At 43.2% G+C, this 22830-nt stretch overlaps 1 protein-coding gene across 2 annotated transcripts in view; it reads left to right on the top strand.

The window, feature by feature from the left end:
* Nucleotides 1-22830, top strand: part of LOC109918601 (rho guanine nucleotide exchange factor 10-like protein) — a 184708-nt gene that overhangs the window by 49554 nt on the left and 112324 nt on the right. For both annotated transcript variants that reach the window (XM_048615132.1, XM_048615131.1), the window contains exons 3-4: nt 18377-18514; nt 21611-21934. In XM_048615132.1, coding sequence (XP_048471089.1) covers nt 18377-18514; nt 21611-21934 — 462 coding nt within the window. The remainder of the gene's footprint in view (nt 1-18376; nt 18515-21610; nt 21935-22830) is intronic.

Below are 22830 nucleotides of genomic sequence, written 5' to 3'. Positions count from 1 at the left end.
ACAGACATCCTGAAGGATTTATTTCTCATGATGGTGATCAATAGTTGGCACAGGTTTCTATGAAGATTGGTTGAGGCCAGACTACCTGACTTAACTAAGTCAAATATTGTAATCGGAAGATATTAAAGCTGGCATCCTGGAACAGTAAGATGAAGTGGGCTGAATTTATTTACATCTAGTTTGTATTTTGTCTTAGCAGCATTTGGAAGGAAAACTGAAATGCATGACATTGATGTGAATTGATTGTGTTGGCCCATAAATTAAGGATGCAATAACGCTTACCATTCAAATGTTTTCATAAGGACTGAATCTAATGTTTATTTGGTTGTCAGTTTCACCAAGTTTATTGGGAGGGTTTCTCGTCATGAGACTCTGCAAATTCTATTTATAAGTCATACCAAATGTGCCTCATTGACTATTTACCCAACTCCTATGGCGTCCATCTCTGCCGATTCTACCCCCATCTTACCATGCGTCCTTCCCAGATCAACTCGCCACTTGGAGGCCCTGGTGTAAACACCATCTTTAAAAGGCTACTGTTCACCCAGATAAGTGTTGACAATCTGGCATTGTTCCTCACTAACAAAGTAATGGGACACCAGCCACGAAGTCCCGCTGCTCATAACACATCGCTGGCATGGCCTCATCTCTAGTCACTGTTTAACCACCAGGCCACACAGTTTACCTGTCCTTAGCTATATCCCATCTAAACACCCTCTCTATGTCACTACTACTCTGCCCCTATTACCCACTGGCGAACTATAGCCTGTCATTGTTCATTAAGGGAATGTAGAGGCAAACAATTGGATAAATCCAGACATGAAATTTTAGTTACTGCCAGCAAAAGTGAACACAAACAAAAGCAGTAGGGTCTGCACTTTGCCCCAAAAAGCAAACCTAATGATGATGAATGACTACTTTACATTCCATGATGGTCTGCTGCACGCAGCTGTCATCGACTGGAACTGGGTGTCAGTCAGATCCTGGCTGGCTTGAAGCCCCAGTGCAGCTTTCGTGGACAAGGAGAGCTTCATCCTCACCTTGTCCTCCTCCCCTCAGAAGGTAACTCCTGTTCTCCTGCCTCCACAGCATCTATCACATTGCCTTGTTGCCTGCTTCAGTTGTGAAGAGTACAAGAGACCAGGATCATGCAACATAGTCTGTCCGAGCTAAACAGGAGCATTCCCGTGCTCCCCCCATTGCCATGGCCTGGGCACTGCTTGGTGAAGGTGCTATGCTGGCTGAGTGAGCAACACATTACACCATAAAGGGAGTACCGGCTCCACTCTGACCCCCTTCCCATCCCAGACCCATATCAATCAGGCAACATTGCATTGCTGTCAGTAGAGTCCGTTGTCATATTTACATGACAGATGATACTGAGATAATCCCCTCACCCTCCAGCACCCTTGTCACAACTGATTGGACACTTTTGCTCAGCAGTCTCCTCGTTTTAGATAATTGCCACTAACTTTTGCATCATCGAGGTGGCAGGGTTAGATTTGCAATCACCAATGGCCTGGTGTAAATCGCCTTTGATCAGCATTTGAACCCTAAGCACATTGACTCCACCTGCATTGTAATCGGGCAAGGAATTGATTGGAAATTAAATGCAGCTGGAGTTTGCAAATACCTGCTTCATGCATTTGCCCCTTTCAATGTCGTAGTGTCCAGCAGACATGCTCCTGCACTTTCACTGTTCAAACTGACACTGATTCTGTCCACCCTGGCGTTGTGCCAGCCATTTTCCAGTTGCATTTTGCACTGAGAAAACAGTAAGTGATGGCAGGGAACACAGCTCATGGTGGGCACCATCAGCACAGTGCTCTGCCCGGTCACCAGGGATCCCCCCACCAGACTTTCCATGCGCCCTTTTCCCTCAGTCTACTCTGACATCCCATTTCTACCCAAACCCCAACTCCCCCACGTGGAGACCTACCACAGTGAACTTTGCCTCCAACTATCTACCTTGTCCCCTGAACCTGACATTACCTTTCAATGATGCCCACCATGCTCCTGTACGTCCCCCTGTGGAGGCCATTCCCAATAACAGCCCACCATTCCACAGCATACCATGCTCTCTGATACTGTTCTGTCTTGTACCTTTAGATGCCCCCGATCACTATCCTTATTTTCACCTCAACACATGCCTCTGTTTCCCCAACTCCAAGCCTTAATCCACACTCGTTTTGGTCATGTTCCCCTGCTACCCCTCTAGCTCCTCCCATGCACCTTCCTCAATGATTAACAGCTGGGTCCCCAAGACTTTATTCACCCAAGACCTCTGATGGACTTTGATCAGTAACCCTGACCCATGACTGAGCAGAACCCCGAGCACTGCCTTTTGCAGCTTCCCAACTGACCATAAGCTTGTGAGGACCCATCAGGATCGAGCATTGTCCACTAACTGGTCTGCAGTTGGACCGATCTCCTGAGTGGACAACTGACTGTGGCCAAGCCTCTGGCCCGGAATGTAGACTGTGCCCTGACTGACAGTGCTGGGCCGCCCTGACTGACAGCATCACCCTGCCCCACTGACTTGACTGACGACCAGCATCTGCCTACATCCCAGCCTGGCCATTTGTTTGAATAAACATGCAGTGTGTTTGCTGCACAGAGAACTGGCACATGCTGTGCGTGTGAGATTAAAGTCTTGGTGTGCTGTTCATAAAGACATCCTTCCCCTCCCTTGCCCCTATCCCAGACAGATCCATACTGACAAGCAATCTGTCTGTGCATCCGTGCAAAGAAGCACTTCAATACGGCAGTATTGATGGCCTTCAGGCTTTGGCTGGCATGCCAATGTGCTAATTGGTATAGCAAGGCATTATAGGACAAGGCATGGATACTGCGAGCATGCAGCTTGGAACTAAATGAGCAAGTTGCAAGAGAGCATGCACCTAAATGCAGTCTGGTCCAAACAGTGAACCGGTGCCTGGCCCTACATGTAAAGTGTGCTTGAACCAGTCTCCTTGTTGCCGGTGTATCCTGCAGTGCAGGTTTGTGCTTCCTTAGTGTCCTGCAAGTAGATCAGTCTATGGACAAGGAGTGTGTGCGTCTGGTGCCCGTGGTATGTGCCCGGAGATGTTGTTTCGTGCTGGGGAGCCTGAAAGCTCTTTGCAGATGGTGATGAGCTAAAGTTGCCAGTTTCCCGCTCTGCCTTCCATGCTGAGAATTCCCACATCTCATTTTTCCTGCGGGATCAGTAAAATAGGAAGCTGAATATTAATGAGGTAAGATGTACATTTAATAAGGTGATTAACAAGCAATAATTCTCCTCCCAAGGCAACTTGCCATCTGCTGAGTGAGACGCTCATTTCGACACTTAGCTGTTGCCTAAAAGATGCAACAAGGTGCTCCTGATGTCGAGATGGGCCTCACTGGATTCTAAAATACATCTCACCATGGCCTACATTATTCACGCCCTATAGGATTCAGCCCATAGCTACTGCCAGATGAAAGAGGCGGAGCTGGCAACATGATGAGTGCTCAACGACTGCTGCCTGTTTAGGTAAGAGCACCGTATTATAAGCTACCAGGCCACACAAACCAGAAAATCCTAGGATCAATTCCTTATCGTAGTTAGCAGACCTAAACTGAGGAAGCAGGGAGAATGTGCCTCAGCACCTCTGGGTTAGGAACGGGATAGATCATTGTTTAGTGATCCTGCTGGGGAGAAACTGTGTGAATCGTATCCAGCCATGAACTTACCTTTGCCCTTGGTCAAGTGGCTCACAGCCAATCACAGCCTGTGCGGACTCGCCACTCAGGAGTGGTCCTCAGTGCCATTGGTGCCCATGGAATTTGCTTCCAGTGTCTAATAAGTACATTCAGAAAAGAAGAATTGATGGTGCAGGTGGGGCACTTTCCTCTTCATGGCGTAATATTTGAAGATAATAGAAAATTTCGACGGAAATAATATCCTCATCGTCTTGCCTTCCTTCCTTTGGAACATCTCTAAGTATGTGTGTGACACAGTTCCTTTCCTGAACTGTGATACAAACAGCCATAATTTAGGGAGCAAATAGCAGTCGGAGCCAAAATTCATAAAGTTTCAACATTCATGACAAGAACAATATAAGAAAAATCAAAACCTCTAGACAATGAATCTACTTTTCACAGTAACTGGATTCTTGAAAACCCTTGAGCACAGGAAAAGCCTAGACTGAGCCAGTGTCCAATGCAATCAGAAACACAAAGCCGTATATTTCCTTCTTCAGTCTACAAACAGGTGATAGATATTATTTGCCAAGTATAAATGTGGATAGATTCCTGGAGGAGATAGGGTCGATGATGCTAAAGTTCTTGTGTTTTCTCTGCTGCTGTTAAAATTTGATCAGAAGCATCAGATTCTTGAAATCTGTTCACTATTTGGAGTCTCTTCTCTGTCCTGCACACCAAACCTCACCAGTCCTCATTATCCTTCAGTTGCTTTGTATCCCATGAACAGGTAGGGTATTATTAAACTAGTCCTGTCAGCCCATTCAGATGAATGTTAAAGTTTCCAATTGGCACTATTGGAAGAAGAGCAGATATTCTGTCTAATAATAATCCATCAGTCCACATCACTAAAAAGAGATGATTGCATCGTGTTTGTGGGAGGTTTCTGTGTGCAATAGGCCACCACAATTCCTACATTGAAACAGTGGCTACTCTTCAAGGCACCTCATTGGTCACAAAGGGCTTTAGCTCATCCTGGGAACGTGAAGTACGTTATAAAAATGCAAATTCATCATTTCATTCATTTCAATTAGGGATTGGGTCTGAGGGGGAGTGGGTGTTGCTTCAGGGCCTAACGATCAGGGCCTAAGACTCTTAAGAACATAAGAACTAGGAGCAGGAGTAGGCCGTCCGGCCCTTCAAGCCTGCTCCGCCATTCAATAAGATCATGGCTGATCTTTTCGTGGACTCAGATCCACTTACCCGTGTTCTCACCATATCCCTTAATTCCTTTATTGTTCAAAAAAAATCTACCTTATCTTTAAAAATGTTTACTGAAGTAGCGTCAACTACTTCACTGGGCAAGGAATTCCATAGATTAACAACCCTCTGGGTGAAGAAGTTCCTTCTCAATTCAGTCCTAAATCTGCTCCCTGTAATCTTGAGGCTATGCCCTCTTGTCCTAGCTTCACCTGCCAGTGGAAACATCCTCTCGACTTCTATCTTATCTATTCCCTTCATAATTTTATATGTTTCTATAAGATCCCCCCTCAATCTTCTGAGTTCCAATGAATATAATCCCAATTATAATCCCAACTCAGTCTCTCCTCATAAGCCAACCCCCTCAACTGCGGAATCAACCTAGTGAACCTCCTTTGCACTCCCTCCAGTGCCAGTACAGCCTTTCTCAAGTAAGGAGACCAAAACTGCACACAGTACTCCAGGTGTGGCCTCACCAGTACCTTGTACAGCTGCAACATAACCTTGGTGACCTGCTTGCATAGAGCTGGGGTAAGGCGGGGGGGTCCCAGGCAAGGAGCATCAGTAGGGCTTGTGATTTCTGTTGCTGCCCCGATTTTAAATTATCCAGCATTGTTTCCAATTCTGTTGTGATCTATTATAGTTCCTACGCTTTTGGCCTTCTGTACATTAATCATTCTCTTTCTGCTCCACTATTGCCGGCTCAACCTTCTGTCACCACCTCTCCCCCACCCTCCATCCTGCATTCTGGAACTCACTCCCTTCATCTCCTGAGCTTGCTGTTCACTGCCCACTGCTTAGAACCTTAAATTCTTCAGCCATGCCTGTCCATACTGTCTCCTCCTTGTGTGGTGTTCAGCTCTTTTTCTGTGCTCTGTAATAAATACCTCCGCACATGAAATGGCAGATCAGACCTTTGTTGTCCAGTTTGTCTTAGTATATGTACGCCTTAGAGATATAGAGTTTTAGAGGTTTGCAGCACAGAAAAAAGCTGTTATTTTAAGGAGGTTGAAGTATGAGTAGAGAAATCTTAATGCAACTGTACAAGGTGCTGTGAACAGTTTTGGTCCCCTTATTTAAGGAAAGATGCCATTTCATTGGAGGAGGTTCAGAGAAGGTTCACTAGGATGATCCTGGTGTGGAGGGTTTGTCTTATGAGCAAAGGCTAAACAGGTTTGGACTCCACTTACTGGAGTTTAGAAGAATGAGAGATGATCTCACTGAAACATATAGGATTCTTAAAGGGTTGGTTTTCCTCATGGGAGAGTCTAGGACCAGAGGGCACAATCTCAGAATAAAGGGGCTTCAAAAGGCAATTTAAAACTGAGACGAGGAGGAATTTCTTCTCACAGAGGGTTGTGAGTCTTTGGAACTCCTTACCACAGAGAGCTGTGGGAGCAGAGTCTTCGTGTATGTTTAAGGCTGGGATAGATAGTTTCTTATTAGTTGGGAAGTCGAGGGTTATGGGGAAAGGGCAGGAAAACGGACGTGTGGAATGTTGTATCAGAGATAGTAGGAACTGCAGATGCTGGAAAATCTGAGATAACAAGCTGTAGAGCTGGATGAACACAGCAGGCCAAGCAGCATCATAGGAGCAGGAAGGCTGACGTTTCGGGCCTGGATCCTTCATCAGAAATGGGGGAGGGGAAGGGGATTCTGAAATAAATAGGGAGAGAGGAGGAGGCGGATAGAGGAGAAGATAGGTGGAGAGGAAGATTACAAGTGAGTTGCAGTGGGAGAGAGATCCCCTGAGGTTTGTCCGGAGGGAGGAGAGTAACTTCTTCAGGGTAGGCATCCTTAGAAGAGGCTTCGCAGTGGGGTTAAAATTGCATCAGAGATAGTAGGAGCTGCAGATGCTGGAAAATCTGTTGGATCAGTCATGAGCCTATTGAATGGCACAACAGGCTCGAAGGACCAAATGGCCTACCCCTGTTGCTATTTAGTGCGGTCTTAAAGAGAACCTTTGGGTTATTAAGTCTGTTCTGGGCAAAAACAACTACCTAACTAGTCTAATCCAAGTTTCCAGCATTTAGCTAGTATGCCTTGGCATTGCAAGTAAACATCCAAATACTTCTCAGCAGGTCTGGCAGCATCTGTGAAGGAGAAAACAGATGCTGCCAGACCTGCTGAGCTTTTCCAGCAACTTTGTTTTTGTTCCTGATTTACATAATCCGCAGTTCTTTTGGTTTTTATCCAAATACTTCTTATAGGTTATAAGGGTTTCTGCCTCTACATCCTTACAAGCAGTGAGTTCCAGATTCCCACGACCCTCTGGGTAAAAAGGTTCTCCTTTATGTTCCCTGTAAATTTCCTGCCCCCTTCCTTAAATCTATTTCCCTGGACATTGATCTTTCCACCAAGGGGGAAAGCGTCTTCCTGCCTACATTATCTGTGCCCTCCAAGAATTTTGTAAATCTCAGTCTTGTCTTCCGTCAGATTCTGCTTCAAGAAAAACAACCCCAGTCGTCCAATCTCTCTATAACTGAAACTTTCCAGCCCAGTCAACATCCTGGTGGATTTCGTGTGCACCCTCTCCAGTGCTATCACATCCCTCCTTAGATTCTACAGCTGCACACAATACTCTAGCTGTTAACTAACCAATGTTTTATACAGTTCCAGTATAACCTCCCTGCTCTTAAACTCTATACCCCGGCTAATAAAGACAAATATCCCTTATTCCTTCTTAACAATTTTCTCTACCTGACTTGCTACCTTAAGGGACTGACGTACATGCACGCCAAGTTTCTTCTGATCCTTGGTGCTTTCCATGGTCCTGCTGTTCATTATGTTGCATTAGTAAACTGCCCAAGTACATCACCTCACACTCATCTGGATTAAATTCCATTTGCCACTGATCAGCCCTATGACCAGCTTGTCTATATCCTCCTCCCTCTTTACCACTCCATTAGAACAAAGAATAAAGAACAAAGAAAATTACAGCACAGGAACAGGCCCTTCGGCCCTCCAAGGCTGTGCCGATCCAGATCCTCTATCTAAACCTATCTTCTATTTTCCAAGGATCTGTATCCCTCTGCTCCCTGCCCATTCATGTATCTGTCTAAATACATCTTAAATGATGCTATCGTGCCCGCCTCTACCACCTCCACTGGCAACACGTTCCAGGCACCGACCACCCTCTGCATAAAGAACTTTCCACGCATATCTCCCTTAAACTTTTCCCCTCTCACTATTTTTTGTACCATTTGTGAATTTACTGATCACCCGTCCTACATTCAAGTCTTAAATCATTTATATATACACAACAGCAAGAGCCCCAACACTGATCCCTGAGGGATCCCACTGTGTACATTTGATTATTTATGTGTGTATATGTATGTCATGTGTTTCTATGTCTCATAGATCAGTGCTGAAGGTTTTCCAATTTACTTCACAATGTGTAGGGAAATTGAGCAGCTGATATGCACATAGAATGATTCCAAGTAGACATTAGATAAATGACCTATTAATCCACCTTCTAGTGGCATCAGTCAAGGTAGGATTGCGAGTCTGTGGCACAGTGATAGTGACCCGACCTGCGGGTCAGGGTTCAGTTCCCACCTGCCCTGGAAGTATGTCATAGTATGTCTGAAAATGAGGTGATGGCAATAATTAATAGGCCCTTAATTGGCATGGAGATGCAGCAAGAACAGTAAACAGTTCATCTTCATTCTCAGACTAGTCAGGTAAATTTGTTTCTCATGCTGTATAAAATGTTGTCTCTTTTTGCAAGTCTGTTTCTTGCATCCTATTTCTGATGACTGCAAGACAATAAGCCTTGGCCTCCTTTTAACAGTATTTAAGTTCTTTGTGCTTGGCTTGGCAGGTTGGCTGAAATTCTTTTGTCCTGTTTGTTGTTAACAGTGGTTGGCTTTTCCTTTTCACTTTTTATCATCAGTGCAGAGGTGTTGTCCCCAGCCTGTGACCTTCTCTACACATTAATCCAAAATGTACACAGCCCAGGGGTTCCAGTTGGTTTTTAATCTATGCTTTATATATTCCTGAAAGGGCAAGATACAAATATATCTTTTGACTCATATCCAAAGTCTGGAGTAAAACCCACAGAAGATGTTTCCTGCTTGGCAGAGGTAATTAGATTAACTTTCACCTTTGCATTTTTGAAGTCTTGCTCTTTGAAACTTCCTTGGCCCTTACAAGTTGTGACACTCCAGGAGGTTTCACACAGGAATCTTTCAGGAGCCAGTGAATTCCATGATCCTAAGTTACATTATGTCATTTTCTTACTTTATGACCTCTTTATTAAAAAAAACACATGTTGTAATTAAAAGTTCAGTACGTCCATATGTTTTCAAGGTTAAGATCTGTTATTATGACAGGACAAACAGTTAGCAATTTGTGGTAACAAGGTGTAGAGCTGGATGAACACAGCAGGCCAAGCAGCATCAGAGGAGCAGGAAAGCTGACGTTTCGGGTCTGGACCCTTTCATCCAGCTCTACACCTTGTTATCTCAGATTCTCCAGCATCGGCAGTTCCCACTATTCTGAAGCAATTTGTGGTGTTGCCCCAAAGGCATATTACTCATGTCCACCATCCGAATGAGACATAGAGATATACAGCACGGAAACAGACTCTTTGGTCCAACTCATCCACAGCAATCAGATAATCTAGTCCCATTTGCCAGCATTTGGCCCTTTTCCCTCTAAACCCATGGACACATCTAGATGCCTTTTAAATGTTGTAATTATTCTCGCCTCCACTACTTTGCCTGGCGGCTCAATCCATAGACACACCACCCTCTGTGTGAAAAAGTTGCCCCTTAATCCCTTTTAAATCTTTCCCCTCTCATCTTAAACCTATGCCCTCTGGACTCTTCCACACGGGAAAAAAAATTTGGCAATACTGCCTATCCATTGATTTTATAAACTTCTGTAAGTTCACCCCTTAGCTTCCATCGCTTCAGAGAAAATAGTCCCAGCCTATTCAATCTCTCCCTACAGCTCAAACCCTCCAATCCCTGTAACATTCTTGTAAATCTTTTCTGTGCCCTTGCAAGTTTAACATCTTTTCTATGTCGCAGTATTCCAAAAGCAGCATAACCAATGTCCTGTACAGCTGCAACATGACATCCCAACTCCTATACTCAAAGCACTGACCAATAAAGGGCTTTAGTACTGTCAGTGTTTCACTTTTATCTCTGCCCAGCTATTTGGGAAGAGGCGATGAAGAGTTTCATTTGTGCCGTTTCTTAGTTACACCACATTTTATATGTACTTCAGTATGAATGAAGTGACCTTTCCACTATATCCAAGAGTGTCTGTATTGTCAATGGAGCTTGAATGAAAGTGGTTGAAGCATTGGTCAATGACTAACCTCTGAATCCCCAAAGCATGGGTATCTTCTACATTCTGTTGGAGTCAACTGAACCAGGCTAACATTCACACTTCAGATCAGAAGGCCTTGGGTTCAAATCTATTCAAAGAGTTTGAGCTCATAAATTTGATGGAATACTGAAGCTGCTGAACCATCAATGATTTGGGTTTTGAATTTAAACCAAGATTAGTTCTGGTGAATATTAAAAAAACTCTATAGGACAATTTCAAGTAAGGGAAGATATGCCCTTTCTAACTCTGTGACAGCTGCAGCAACCTGCTGTCATTTAAATATTCAAAGAGGGAAGAATGTAAAAACCACAGATCATGACAGTTATGTAGTCCTTATCCACCCTTCAAGCGCATTTACCCTTACTTTGTCAATTCATGACTCCCACTCTCCAGGTTACAGTCTTTGCTACAGCTGAATCGGGAACAAAAACAAAGTTGCTGGAAAAGCTCAGCAGGTCTGGCAGCATCTGTGAAGGAAAAAACAGAGTTTACGTTTTGGGTCCGGTGACCCTTCCTCAGAACTGAATCGGGGTCTGTTTGAACTCCACTCTGAGGTCAGATGGCCCAGCTGAACTTACCTTCCCTCCTGCACTAGCCCCCTGTACTCTATCTGCAAACTTTGGATCTGTCGATAATGAGGGCGGCACTTCAGCATCTGGGTCCTGTCTTCCATTTTCAAAGGACTCAAAATTCTTCCTGACTCGGTGAAAATCTGACCCTAAACACAATTAATCCATGAGCTGAGACATCAGCGTTGTGAAACATTGGGTCTGATACAAGTGATTAATTGAGGTTGTTCATACAGGCAAGGTAGTTCCTGAAAATGTTGCTCACACCCTGTTTCTGACTCACTTGGAGGTTTACGAAGGTGAGCTTGACATTCTACATGTTGTCAACTGGATACATTTAGCTTGACATTAAGGATTGTGTTTTGTTTATTTTCTGTGACTCATCAGCTCGTCACTCTTGGTGATGTTTGGAAATGTTGGATTACTTGCTGCACTTTAGAGCTATTGCAGGAACCCACTTCCTCTGATTAACATTGCAGCTGGGTTTCTGTAGCTGTGGTAAAGCCCTTTTACATATTGGCTGAGTTGTGAGGATGATACCAAAATGCTTCCACTTCCTTGTATTACTTTTCTTTCCCTCAGCTCCGTCATGCGCTCACAAGATGCGAATGTGACAGTCAGAGTCCAGAGGACCATCTCTCAGTTTTCTGAATCAGCCTCTGACATGACCCTGCAGCCAAGGGAAACAAAGTGACTGATTTGATTTTGCAGCTTTCATTAAAAAAAACAGTTCAAGCTTCACCCAGAACTGAACTCAGGACGTAAGGAATCCTTACGCCACCATCCAATTTTATGTTAAATGGGGGGGAGGCACAGTGGGAGACTCAGGAAATAATTGATTTTTGTTGCAGTTGGTTGTTGAAGTTCAACTGTGCAAGTTTGACATACAGGGAGTCAATAGTGCAGGAGTCAAATAAAAGCACTTCTCTATCAAACCAGATTTCAATGTGAATTCTTGCAGATGTAAAGAAAGTGTCTTTGTGTATACTGTACATGAGAAGTAATTGCATAGAGGCCGGTATCATTTATTACATGTGCACAGTACGTGGGCTCTGACCAGCCAGCTGAGAGCCAGTCCCCAGATTGAGGAGATTTTCTGAATCTCCTATTTATATCAGTCAGCCAGGGCTCCCTGACTGGCCCAGGTTAACAGTCCCAATCAGGGATCTCATACTCAATGAGATCCACCTGGCCCTTGTTCCAATCACTATAATATGCATTTATAATATTCAGGATGGTTTCTGTGTTAGCTTAATGACAACGACCTTGAACTTATCTTTGTGATCCACCGTATGTCATGACTCCATTAGCTCTATTCCTCTTACAAGAACAATGTTGTTAAAGGGGTGCTTCTGGGATGAGGAAGGCATTTAATCAGATGGTGTGACATTCTGAACGTTAATGCTTCCCTGACTCACCAGGCACCTCTTGTATTACTGGAGGGTGGTATACTGACATATTAAAAGGATTAGCATCCAAATAGATGTAACTAAGATTCCAGGCAAGATACGCCAGTCCTTTCTGTTAAACAAAAAATAGACTCTCACCTTCTTGACACGAGGAAGAGAGCACTTTGATAGAGCTTCCATGAGGGGCCCTGATTCCTCCCTGCACGAACACCTATTTCATGAACGCCTCCTCTCAGCGATCGATGTGGGACTCCCAAAATGACCGAAACTTCAGACCATGGCTAGGCCCAAGTGCCTGCATTGGTGGTTCCAAAAATCTTTATGGAGCTAAGACTTAGACTTTGAGATCTGGACGTTTTTCTTACCTTTTGCTTTTCTTTTATTTCTGCTGTTTTTTTGTTGAGATTGTGGTTTTGTAACCAAGATGGCACCAGAGAATGGTGACTTTGTTCACTTTTGACTGTATTCATGTCTTCCTATACTTGAGTACACGTGACAATAAAATCTAATTCTAATTCAGTTGTGAAAATAGATTGGAAGAAGCCATGACTGCTTGTGGAGACAAGAAGGCTGAGAGGAGTTCTGACTGAAGTATTCAAAATCATGAGAGGCCTGGAGAGAGTAAATAGGGAGGGAGGAATTGTTCCCACTTGTGAAATGATTGCGAATGAGAGGCGACAGATTTAATTAGTGAGAAAAGAAAAATAATATGAGGAAAAACATTTCATTCAACAAGTCATTAGGGTCTGGAATGCACTGTCTGAGAGTGTGGGGAGGCATTCAAATGGGAACTTGTTTGAAATGGAAGAGTACTGCAAGGGTACTGGGAGAATGGCATGAAGTGAGATGCACATTTGGAGAGCTGGCAGAGACACGATGGGCTGACTGGCCTGCTCCTGTGCTGTAAGTGTTCTGTTATGACAAACAGACAATGGCATTTCTGGTCACACAAAGCTAGTGAGTGCTGGAAATCTGAGTGATTTGGGCACCACCTGGACTTGTGTCAACCTGCCCTTCTGACAACCCAGTTAACTATGCTGGGGACAGAGAGCTGGAGGGTGTAATTCCAGTGCTGCTGCCAGCATTTAAACTCACAGGTTCTCAGGGCTGTGGCGTCTCTGGCCTGTTTCAATGCAGATGAAGCCCTATATATGCTGTTATATTTTTGGATATTATCTATTTCTGTGGAACCTTCCAGATTCTGATTCTTTCAATTAGGCTGCAGCATTTAAACAAGATTTTATTCATTTTGCAATTGCAACATGTTTTTATATTTTGAGTTTTTCCAGCTGTACAATGAATCAATGTACAATCAGCAGTGCTCCCAATACCATAGCTGTTGTCCATGACCATTGGCTATAGGCTTAACGATTGATGAGTTTATAAATAGTTTGTTCAGAACTGAGTAAAATGTAAACCTGCCACTAGAAGTCTGTATTTTTGTCCCCGAAAACAGAATTATCATTTCCTTCTTGCTTCTGTGTTTTGTGATGTGGAAATTTCAGAATTATTAAGGTTTTAAAACAAATTTTCATCAGAATTACAGCTAACATCAGACATCAAGTCAACATTCTGTTATAGATTCACAGAAATGTACAGCATGGAAACAGACCTTTTGGTCCAACTCATCCATGCTGAACAGCTATCCTAAACTAACCTAGTCCCCTTTGTCAGCATTTGGCCCATATCCCTCTTAAACCCTTTCTATTCATGTACTGTCCTGCCCAATTCGGGTTTGGACTTACCAAAAGGCCTCTGTGGAATCAGTGCACATTGCAGCTCTGATACTAACAATAGAAGTCTTGTTTTAACAACAGTCTGGAACAGTTGGGCACATTGTCTAACAGTAAAAGTTTCCTTTACATTGATATTGCCCAGGGGCCAGGTTCTTCTGCTGTTGGTCTCCGAGCAATCTTCAGAGGAACTACATTCAGTTCACCTCATGAAAATATGAGCCCATAACTGGAGCTACTTTGTACAAAGTTTATACTGAAACTTCAAAACACTTCTGTCGGGCCACAGCGAGAGTTTTACATTCAGCTCTGCCTAGGAAGGATCCTTTGGGCTCCTGTGGTACAGTGGTAATGTCCCTGCTTCTGGGCTAGAGATCACAACATGTCTGAATAGGATCCTTCAGAATACTACAGGATTCAGATTTGGAGGGCACTGTTATGGTATAGTGGTAGAGTCCCTTGCTTTGGGCCAGAAAATCGATGTGTCTTCACAAGTCCGAACGGGTTGCTTAGAAATAACTATGAGGATCCTTCAGCAGACACAGAGGAGATTTACCAGAATGGTTCCAGGGATGGGGGATTTTAGCCTCAAGGTTGGGGTGGAGAAGCCAAGTTTACTGTCCTTGAGGTAAAGGGGATTGAGGGTAGATTTGAAACATAAACAGAAATTGCTAGAGAAACTCAAAAGGTCTGGCAGCATCTCTGGACAGAAAGCAGAGTTAACATTTTGGGTCTAGTATCCCTTCTTTAGTTTTGAGTTCTGAGGAAGGATCACTCGACCCGAAATGTTAACTCTGATTTCTCTCCACAGATGCTGTCAGACCTGCTGAGCTTTTCCAGCAATTTCTGTTTTTCTTTCTGTTTAAAGCATCTGCAGTTCTTTTTTTTTAACCCTCCTTTAGTTCTTTGTTTTATTTGAGAGAATATTAGAAAAGGATATTAGGTAAGATTGGATAAGAATATTTGATAGACCCCAGGTAAACACTTTTCTCATCAGAGTTTTATTTGTGTTATCATATCACAAACTCTAACAACACCAATTACTTGTTCAGAAAAAATCAAAGAACTGTGGATGCTGGAAATTGGAAATAAAAACAGAAATTGCTGGATAGCTCAGCATGTCTGGCATTATTTGTGGAGAGAAAGCAGTTGACATTTCGGGTCCAGCTCTGAAGAAGGGTCACTGGAGCTGAAACATTATCTGTGCCCAAGGTCCTCCTTCTATGCCGTTATAATTCAATAACCCAGGACCCAATCAATCCACTGTCAAGTCAAGCTCATCTGTTTCGGAAATTTAAATATGGTCCCACCTGTCTCAGCTGTAGAGGTGGGATCTGTTGTTGTGACATTTAGGTTCAGCTTCAGCTTCACCCTGCTTAAGGGTGTGTCAGTTTCATCTGTGCGACTAGATAGATCTCACCCTGTGGCAAATGTGGCTGTGGATAGCTAGGCAAATCTTGCAGTGGGAAAGCCAATGGGAGTTTGATGCCCTGCTGTTACCTGATGGTCCAAAAATTCTCATGGTTTATTTAAAGAATACCTGGTAAACATTCACTCACTGTAAGGTAGCAATGTAACTTGGGATCTCAGAGTGGACACCTACAGTGAAGCGTTCTGATCTCCTCAGTCAACTTGACTCCTTTTCCCAGATAGCCTTCCACCCTCGGGCAGCCTCCTTGACCAGTGCCTATTGTCTCCCTCCCACAGTCATCCTTTAGGCCCCAGTGAAATAAAGACTGTCGCCATCGGATGTCAATCATAGCCTGGTGGAGAGGAACCCTTCACAAGGAGGACAAATCACAGGTTATTCACTCCAAGGTCTATAAAGTACAATTTTTCACCTGTCTCACAGCTCCGTTACTCAGTCTGAAATGAGAAGGCACATGTTGCTTGTGAACAACTTAATTTGGAAGCAGAACTTAATTCATTTGAGTTAGCCTTTTGTAAAGCACGTGCAAGATGTAGATGTGTGAAGAAGGTCTTCCTGGTGCTTGCCATTGAGAATCTTGACCTGCTTTTAAAATTCTGAGAAACTAATTGCAAACTTTCATCCCACTGTCAAGAGCCTTAGTTTTGTCCCTCGCACAATTTAGTTCCTTGACCTGCTTTACTTTCTGTTCCCAAGAACAGCACAAGTTTGGATGTAAGGTCTCTTTATGCAGTAGAGCCCCAAATGCGTGAGGAGAATAGTGCATGGAGAGCAATATCCCAGTAGGAGTAAACAAAAGAGCAGGAAGTGTAAAAGAATCTAAAGTTGACAACACTGGATGCTATTAAACTCACACAACACATAAAGCTTATTTTTACAGCAAAGCGTGCTGTAATTCTGTAACTCACCGTCAGGTGGAAGACATTTCATAGAGACCGCTGGCACTGTTGTGAAGGATCCAAGCGACAGAGAACTGCATTTTTATTAACTGACATGTGAACTCTTTTAAATTTAATTTTCATTCATTTTCATTGGACTGTAGTTTCTCTTGACAAGAATCCTTTTTGAAATTAGACATGAACTGAATATTCATCCCATTGTTGCATGTGGGATTTTGCTGTGTACAAACAGAACAAGCTGCTAAAGAAAACAGTTGCAACCCCATGGCTTGAAATCTTCAAGATCCATCTTCAGATCATTTCCATGTATAAGTTTTCATTATCAGGACCACCATCTCAGCATGCCATGCGTTGTGTAGCTAGAACTATCCATGTAAATGTTGGGGGTGATACAGGTATTAGTCTGTAATGCTGACATGACTAAAGCAAAGGCAGAATGGCCACATAACAACACTCAAAAGGTAATTCATTGTTAGGAAGTACTTTGAAACAGTTCAGAGAGATGTAGGAACCATAATTACATAAATGAAAGCGCTTTGATATAGTACTTTATGTTCTTCGGTGACGTCCCCCTTGATAACTTTGTGTCTGCATTGTTTCTGTGTAATAAAATGTAAACTGCTTTAATTTTTTATCCACATGGACCATTCCCATTGCATTGAAGGGCATTTTCTGTGCGGTCGGAGTGTTCCAAAAATCTTTTCAGGCAATAAAATACTTTACAAGTCTCTTTATTGTTGCCAGCTGGAGAAATGTAGCAGTCAGTTTGCAAACAGAAAGATCCCACATCCAACAATGATATAATGTACAGGTAATCTACTTTTGTGATGTTAGTGAAGGATAAATATTTGTCAGGAGATCTTTATGAGTGGCTGTGAGATTTTGCATCTTCCTGAGAGGGGATCCAGGAGCCTCAGCTTAATGTCTCATAGAATCATAGAATCATACAGCATGGAAACAGACCCTTCGATCCAACTGGACCATGCCGACCATAATTCCAAACGAAACTAGTCCCACCTTCTTGCTCCTGGCCTATATTCCTCCAGACCTTTCCTATTCAAATACTTATCTAAGTGTCTTTTAAACATTGTAATTGTGCCCGCATCCACCACTTCCTCAAGAAGTCTGATCCAAAAACTGGTGGCTGATCATTTCTTTTGCTAGTTACCTGGCCCAAAACCTGCTGATGGTGTAAATGAAGTGCATGTGGTGAAGTTGTGGTGACGGGCCTGAGGGAACATTGACCATCAACCTGAAATGACAGTGATGAGGAGAAGTACCAGCTGGGCACCTGTGCTCCATAAATCCTTAATACAAGATTTTTCTAAATTGTTATGAAAAGAAACAATTTTCAGTGTACGCTTCAGATTGGAAATTATCTCCCTCCTTAGGGTGGCACGGTGGCTCAGTGGTTAGCACTGCTGCCTCACAGCACCAGGGACCTGGGTTCAAATCCACCCTCAGGCGACTGTCTGTGTGGAGTTTGCATGTTCTCCCTGTGTCTGTGTGAGTTTCCTCTGGGTGCTTTGGTTTCCTCCCACAGTCCAAAGATGTGCAGGTTAGGTGGGTTGGCCATGCTAAATTGCCCATAGTGTTCAGGGATGTGTGGGTTATAGAGGGATGTGTCTGGGTGGGATACTCCAAGGGTTAGTGTGGACTTATTGGGCCGAAGAGTCTGTTTCCACATTGTAGGGATTCTATGATTTAATATAACCCCTCATTATGTCATGGCCTGATGCTCAGGTGAAAAATAGTTCCATCTCCTTCCCTTTTGGATTTTTGCCCATTCAGTTTGTTCTTGGCACCTTTGTCTTGGTATCTGAAAGCTTTCATTTGCCATTTGGTCATTTTCTCATTCCCTGCCCATGATATTCATTTTCATTTAAACTACCTGGTCATTACTATCTGATGTGAAATACAGTCCCCTGGTAGGCACACCTGGCCCTTAAAACCTTCTAATATGATCTGTTCCATTGATTCTTTTTAGAGTAATGTGACTGAATCAAATATCCCTTAACAATAACAGCCTGCTGCCATTAACTTGCCTGTTTTAATCCTTCTGATCATTCCTTTTCAGATCTGAGGGGAGAGAACTTTGAACTCTCGTTGTCTAGCCCATCTGTGGATCAGACAGTGAGGGAAGCAGAAAATGTCACACAAGAGGAATCTACGTCTGATGGTCAGCTAAATGAGGAAGGACAACAGGCAAAAGCAGGTAAATTCCTGACATGAACAACAAAGGAACAGAAAATAAAAGGAGAGAGGAAATAATCAGCAGAGATGGTACAATATGAGTATTAACTCCTTCACCTTCAGGTCATTATCAATAATTTTCTTTCTGTAACACTCCTCTTCTTGCTCCTCTTGTTCTCTGTCTGTTTTCATTTTTTTTAAATTGAGGATGTGATGTTTAATCATTTGTAGGAACTTTCCAAAGGAGGACTAAATTAAATAACACCCTTCATGACTTCAAGAAACCCCAAAACACTTTAAGGTCGACAAAGTGCTTTTTAGTATTAGAGTTTTTTTAATTTCAAAAATATACTTTTATTCATAAAATGTCTTTATATACATACATAGTGTTTAAAGCAGTTCGGTTCCATACAGTAGCATATAAGAACATAAGAACATAAGAACTAGGAGCAGGACTAGGCCATCCGGCCCTTCGAGCCTGCTCCGCCATTCAATAAGATCATGGCTGATCTTTTCGTGGACTCAGATCCACTTACCCGCGTTCTGACCGTATCCCTTAATTCCTTTATTGTTCAAAAAAATATCTACCTTATCTTTAAAAACATTTACTGAAGTAGCATCAACTACTTCACTGAGCAAGGAATTCCATAGATTAACATATGAAGAAACAAATTTCGGAATTTGGCATTAGAGTCACCTTTTTAATTTACTAACCGTGTCAGCTAATTCACACATAGAAGGCTGTCACAGATAGCAAGGTATCGATGACCAGATCTTCCTTTTTAATGACGCTGTTTTCAGAATCTTGCCCAAGTCCCATTCTTCATGTGGACGCCGAGACAATGATTTGCTGGTGACCAGGCCACTGCTTCTCTCAAGGTGCTTCCTGAATCTGCACACCTGACTGTTGGAGAGCTGATGTTGCTCCTCTAATGCAGCTTCTTTGCTGCTGATTTTATTGGGAACTTCTGCACAAAAGTTGAGACAGGCACTTGACCAAAGTTTAAATCCATCTGGGTGGCCATGGCCATTTGCAGTGAGAATGCGTTCAGGGATGGGCCAGGTAACAAGCCCGTCTCCTTCAAACCTAGCATTGTCACTCCTGATCTCACTCAGAGGGATGAAGTATGGTGGAACGGGAGTGCATGTGCTGGGGCTTAAGGTTCTTAGTAAATATAATGAGCTTTCATGTTGTTAGTTACACTGTGAGGACATGGGGACACCAGACGTGAAGGAGGTAGGAACGTAAGATGCATGGGAATTGAGTCATACCTCACCTCCAGGATTCTTAGAGGATGTGTTTGGATCCTGTGACTGAATTAATCTTTAATGATTAAAATGTTTCTGGCTCTCTATTGTAGTTCATTGATTAGCTGAGGTTATACTAACTTTCTGAGCCACATTTCTCCTCAGCGTGTGCTGAAATGCCATCTCTTGGATGTCATACAATCAATCTCTCCATGGCCTTATCTCCTCAGCAGTAGCTTTTGAAAATTTTGGGGATTCTCCACATAACTGGAGGCTTTGATACTGGTCCTCATCCACTCATTTCAGGCTACTGCTGCCTCCTTTGGTATTAACTGTTTCCATCCCTTTAAGCAGCAACAGCCTGTTCAATGTGAGAGCGACACCACATTTCCCTTCAATCCACTGGTAATGAACTAATGGTAGGAATGTGTTTATCAAATAACACTCTCTCCACTGTAATAGACTGAGCTTCAGGTGATGTCATGTGTGCAGACAAAAGTCCTGGTGGATTGCCTTTCTAGTGCAGAGGACAATCCAGCTCCAAGTGTGTGATGTTGCTGAACGGCAAGCTGAAAATACAGTGTTCTCCACTGATATATCATTCCCAGTGTTGGAACAGTCATTTGAAGTGCTAAACACTGCCAAGATTAAAGGATGAGATAAGCTGTAATCGGGCAGTTAGACAAAGCAAACTTTGCTTCTAAAAGCTTACAAAATTACATAACTGCTGACATACAATTTTGAAATTCTTGAAATGAGTGAGTTAGAGAAGGAGGTGGTGCAGTGAGTTTTGATTGCAACATAGGGAGAGCAGACATTGTTTAGGACAGTATATTTTAGTTAGAGGAAGACCTGTATTTGAAGGAGCAATGAGCATCATGGTAAGAATTAGGAACAGTTGCACGGTGTTTACATTATTGGGATGGTAATCCAGAAGCTGACCAAATGATTCAGAGATAAGAGTTTGAATCACACCACAGTAGGTGGGGAATTTAAATTTGATTAAGTGAATAAAAGTACAAGCAATGATGAACATGTGGCTGCTTGATTGTAGCAAAACAAAATCTGGCTTCCTAATATCCTTCAGGGAAGGAAATCTGTCATCCTCACCAGCGTGTGCAATATGTGATTCCATGTGCATAACAATGTGGTTGACTCTGTTCTTTGTAAGGGCCTAGTGAACCTCTCAACAGTGTCTGACTCACAGGCAACTAAAGATGAGCCTCTGCAGGGGACACTGAGTGAGTAAATAAAAAGAATGAGGCTGGGAAAGAACATAAAATGTTGCAATAGTTAGAGCAGGGGGAGGATGCGATCCAGGAGGTTCGTGCTGTCAGAAGAAATACTGGTTGAGTTGCAAGTAGTTTTCTCATTGACTCCAGCATTTCTTGCCACATGGTCAGCAGTGGTTAGCAGTGGCTCAGTGGTTGCTGCCTCACAGCGCAAGGGACCTAATTACACCCTTAAGTGACTGTTGTGTGGAATTGCACATCCTCCCTGTGCCCATGTGGGTTTTCTCTGGGTGCTCTGGTTTTCTTCCACTGTCCAAGAGACATGCAGGTTAAGTGGACTGGCCATGCTAAATTGCCCATAGTGTCCAGGCATGTGTAGGTTATATGCATTAGCTATGGGAATTGTAGAGTTACAGGGATAGGGTAGGGGTTGGTTCCAGGTGGGATGCTGTTCAAATGGTCGTGTGGACCCGATGGGCTGAATGGCCTGCTTTAACACTGTAGGGATTCTATGATTTCAGGAGAAGTGTTAATGGAGCCTCAATGATTATGCACACACTGTTGCATTACAGAATTTTGAATAGGAACAATTTGTGAAGCCAGCCAATGTGACCTGAGTTCTGTTTTTGTTGGAACAGATGACCAATTGACTGAAGCATTGGAGTCATCTTCAGATGAAGAATATGGGGAAGAGTTTGATTTTGATGATAGTTTGCTTGAGGAAGAAGACACCACTTTCAGAAATGAGCCAGAATGTAAACTCTCACAAGAAAACACAGGTGATAATGAGACTGTTGACACAGTATCCAAATCAGTGGAGTTTACCCAACCTGTGCAGGATTCAGTGCCACCAAACTCGATCACATCTTCCATAGTTCTTGCAATAGACACTCAGAGCTTGACATCTCCCCTGAATAATTTCACGTCTTCCACAGATTCGATTGCACATTCTACCAGCACAGGTAAGGAGGAGAGGAACTCTCCAAGTTAATTGTACTTGTACAAGTCAACTTACCAAAGTGGATTTGCCAATCAGTAACAGCGTTAGAAAGATAAGTATGCCAAATGTTCTGTAAAGTTTTGGAGTGCTTGTTCTATTGTGACCAATAATATACTTGTCTGGTTTGAACAATGTGAAAGATTATCAGTTTATAAACATTTGGATATTTGGAAATTTTAGTTAGTTGGGAACATTGTGGATTACATACAGAGATAGTAGGAACTGCCGATGCTGGAAAATCGGAGATAACCAGGTGTAGAGCTGGATGAACACAGCGGGCCAAGCAGCATCAGGGGGAGATATTTTTAGTTGTCCTGTCCAGTATTGTTATTATGCCCCTCTGGGGCACGAGGAGCTTGAACCCAGGTTCCTGGCCCAGAGGTAGGGACATTACATCAAGAGCCCCATGAATTACGTATAGCTTGTGAAGGCCTGGGCAGAATGAGATGACAAAGGGTTTTTCACATTCTCAATGCGTTCCCATCCATTTCCCTCCCAGTTCCATTCAATGTCAGGGACTAGCTGGAGTACTTTTCCACAGGCATGCAACCCTCTGTTATCACACCCCAGCTGACCAGTCATCGAGTTTGGATGATGGAGTGTATGATGACTGATCATTTCTCTGTATGCACCCAAAGCCCACACACAAGAACAAGAAGGTAGGAGTAGGCCATTCAGCTCCTCGAGCCAATTCCCCCATTCATTGAGAGGGATGTCTAATCTGTAAACTCCAGCTGCCCTTGGCTAGCAAAAAAAAATTGTGATCGCGGATTGAAAATTAATAATTGAGCTAACATCTCCAGCTTTTTGAGATAGTTGTACCACTATTTGCATGAAAGAGTATTTCGTGTTTCCGAA

Source organism: Rhincodon typus, chromosome 31, assembly GCF_021869965.1.
Source record: "Rhincodon typus isolate 14 chromosome 31, sRhiTyp1.1, whole genome shotgun sequence".
Classification (NCBI taxonomy): domain Eukaryota; kingdom Metazoa; phylum Chordata; class Chondrichthyes; order Orectolobiformes; family Rhincodontidae; genus Rhincodon; species Rhincodon typus.
The sequence above is the reverse complement of the archived record's forward strand: the minus strand, read 5'-3'. Positions and strand labels throughout refer to the sequence as shown.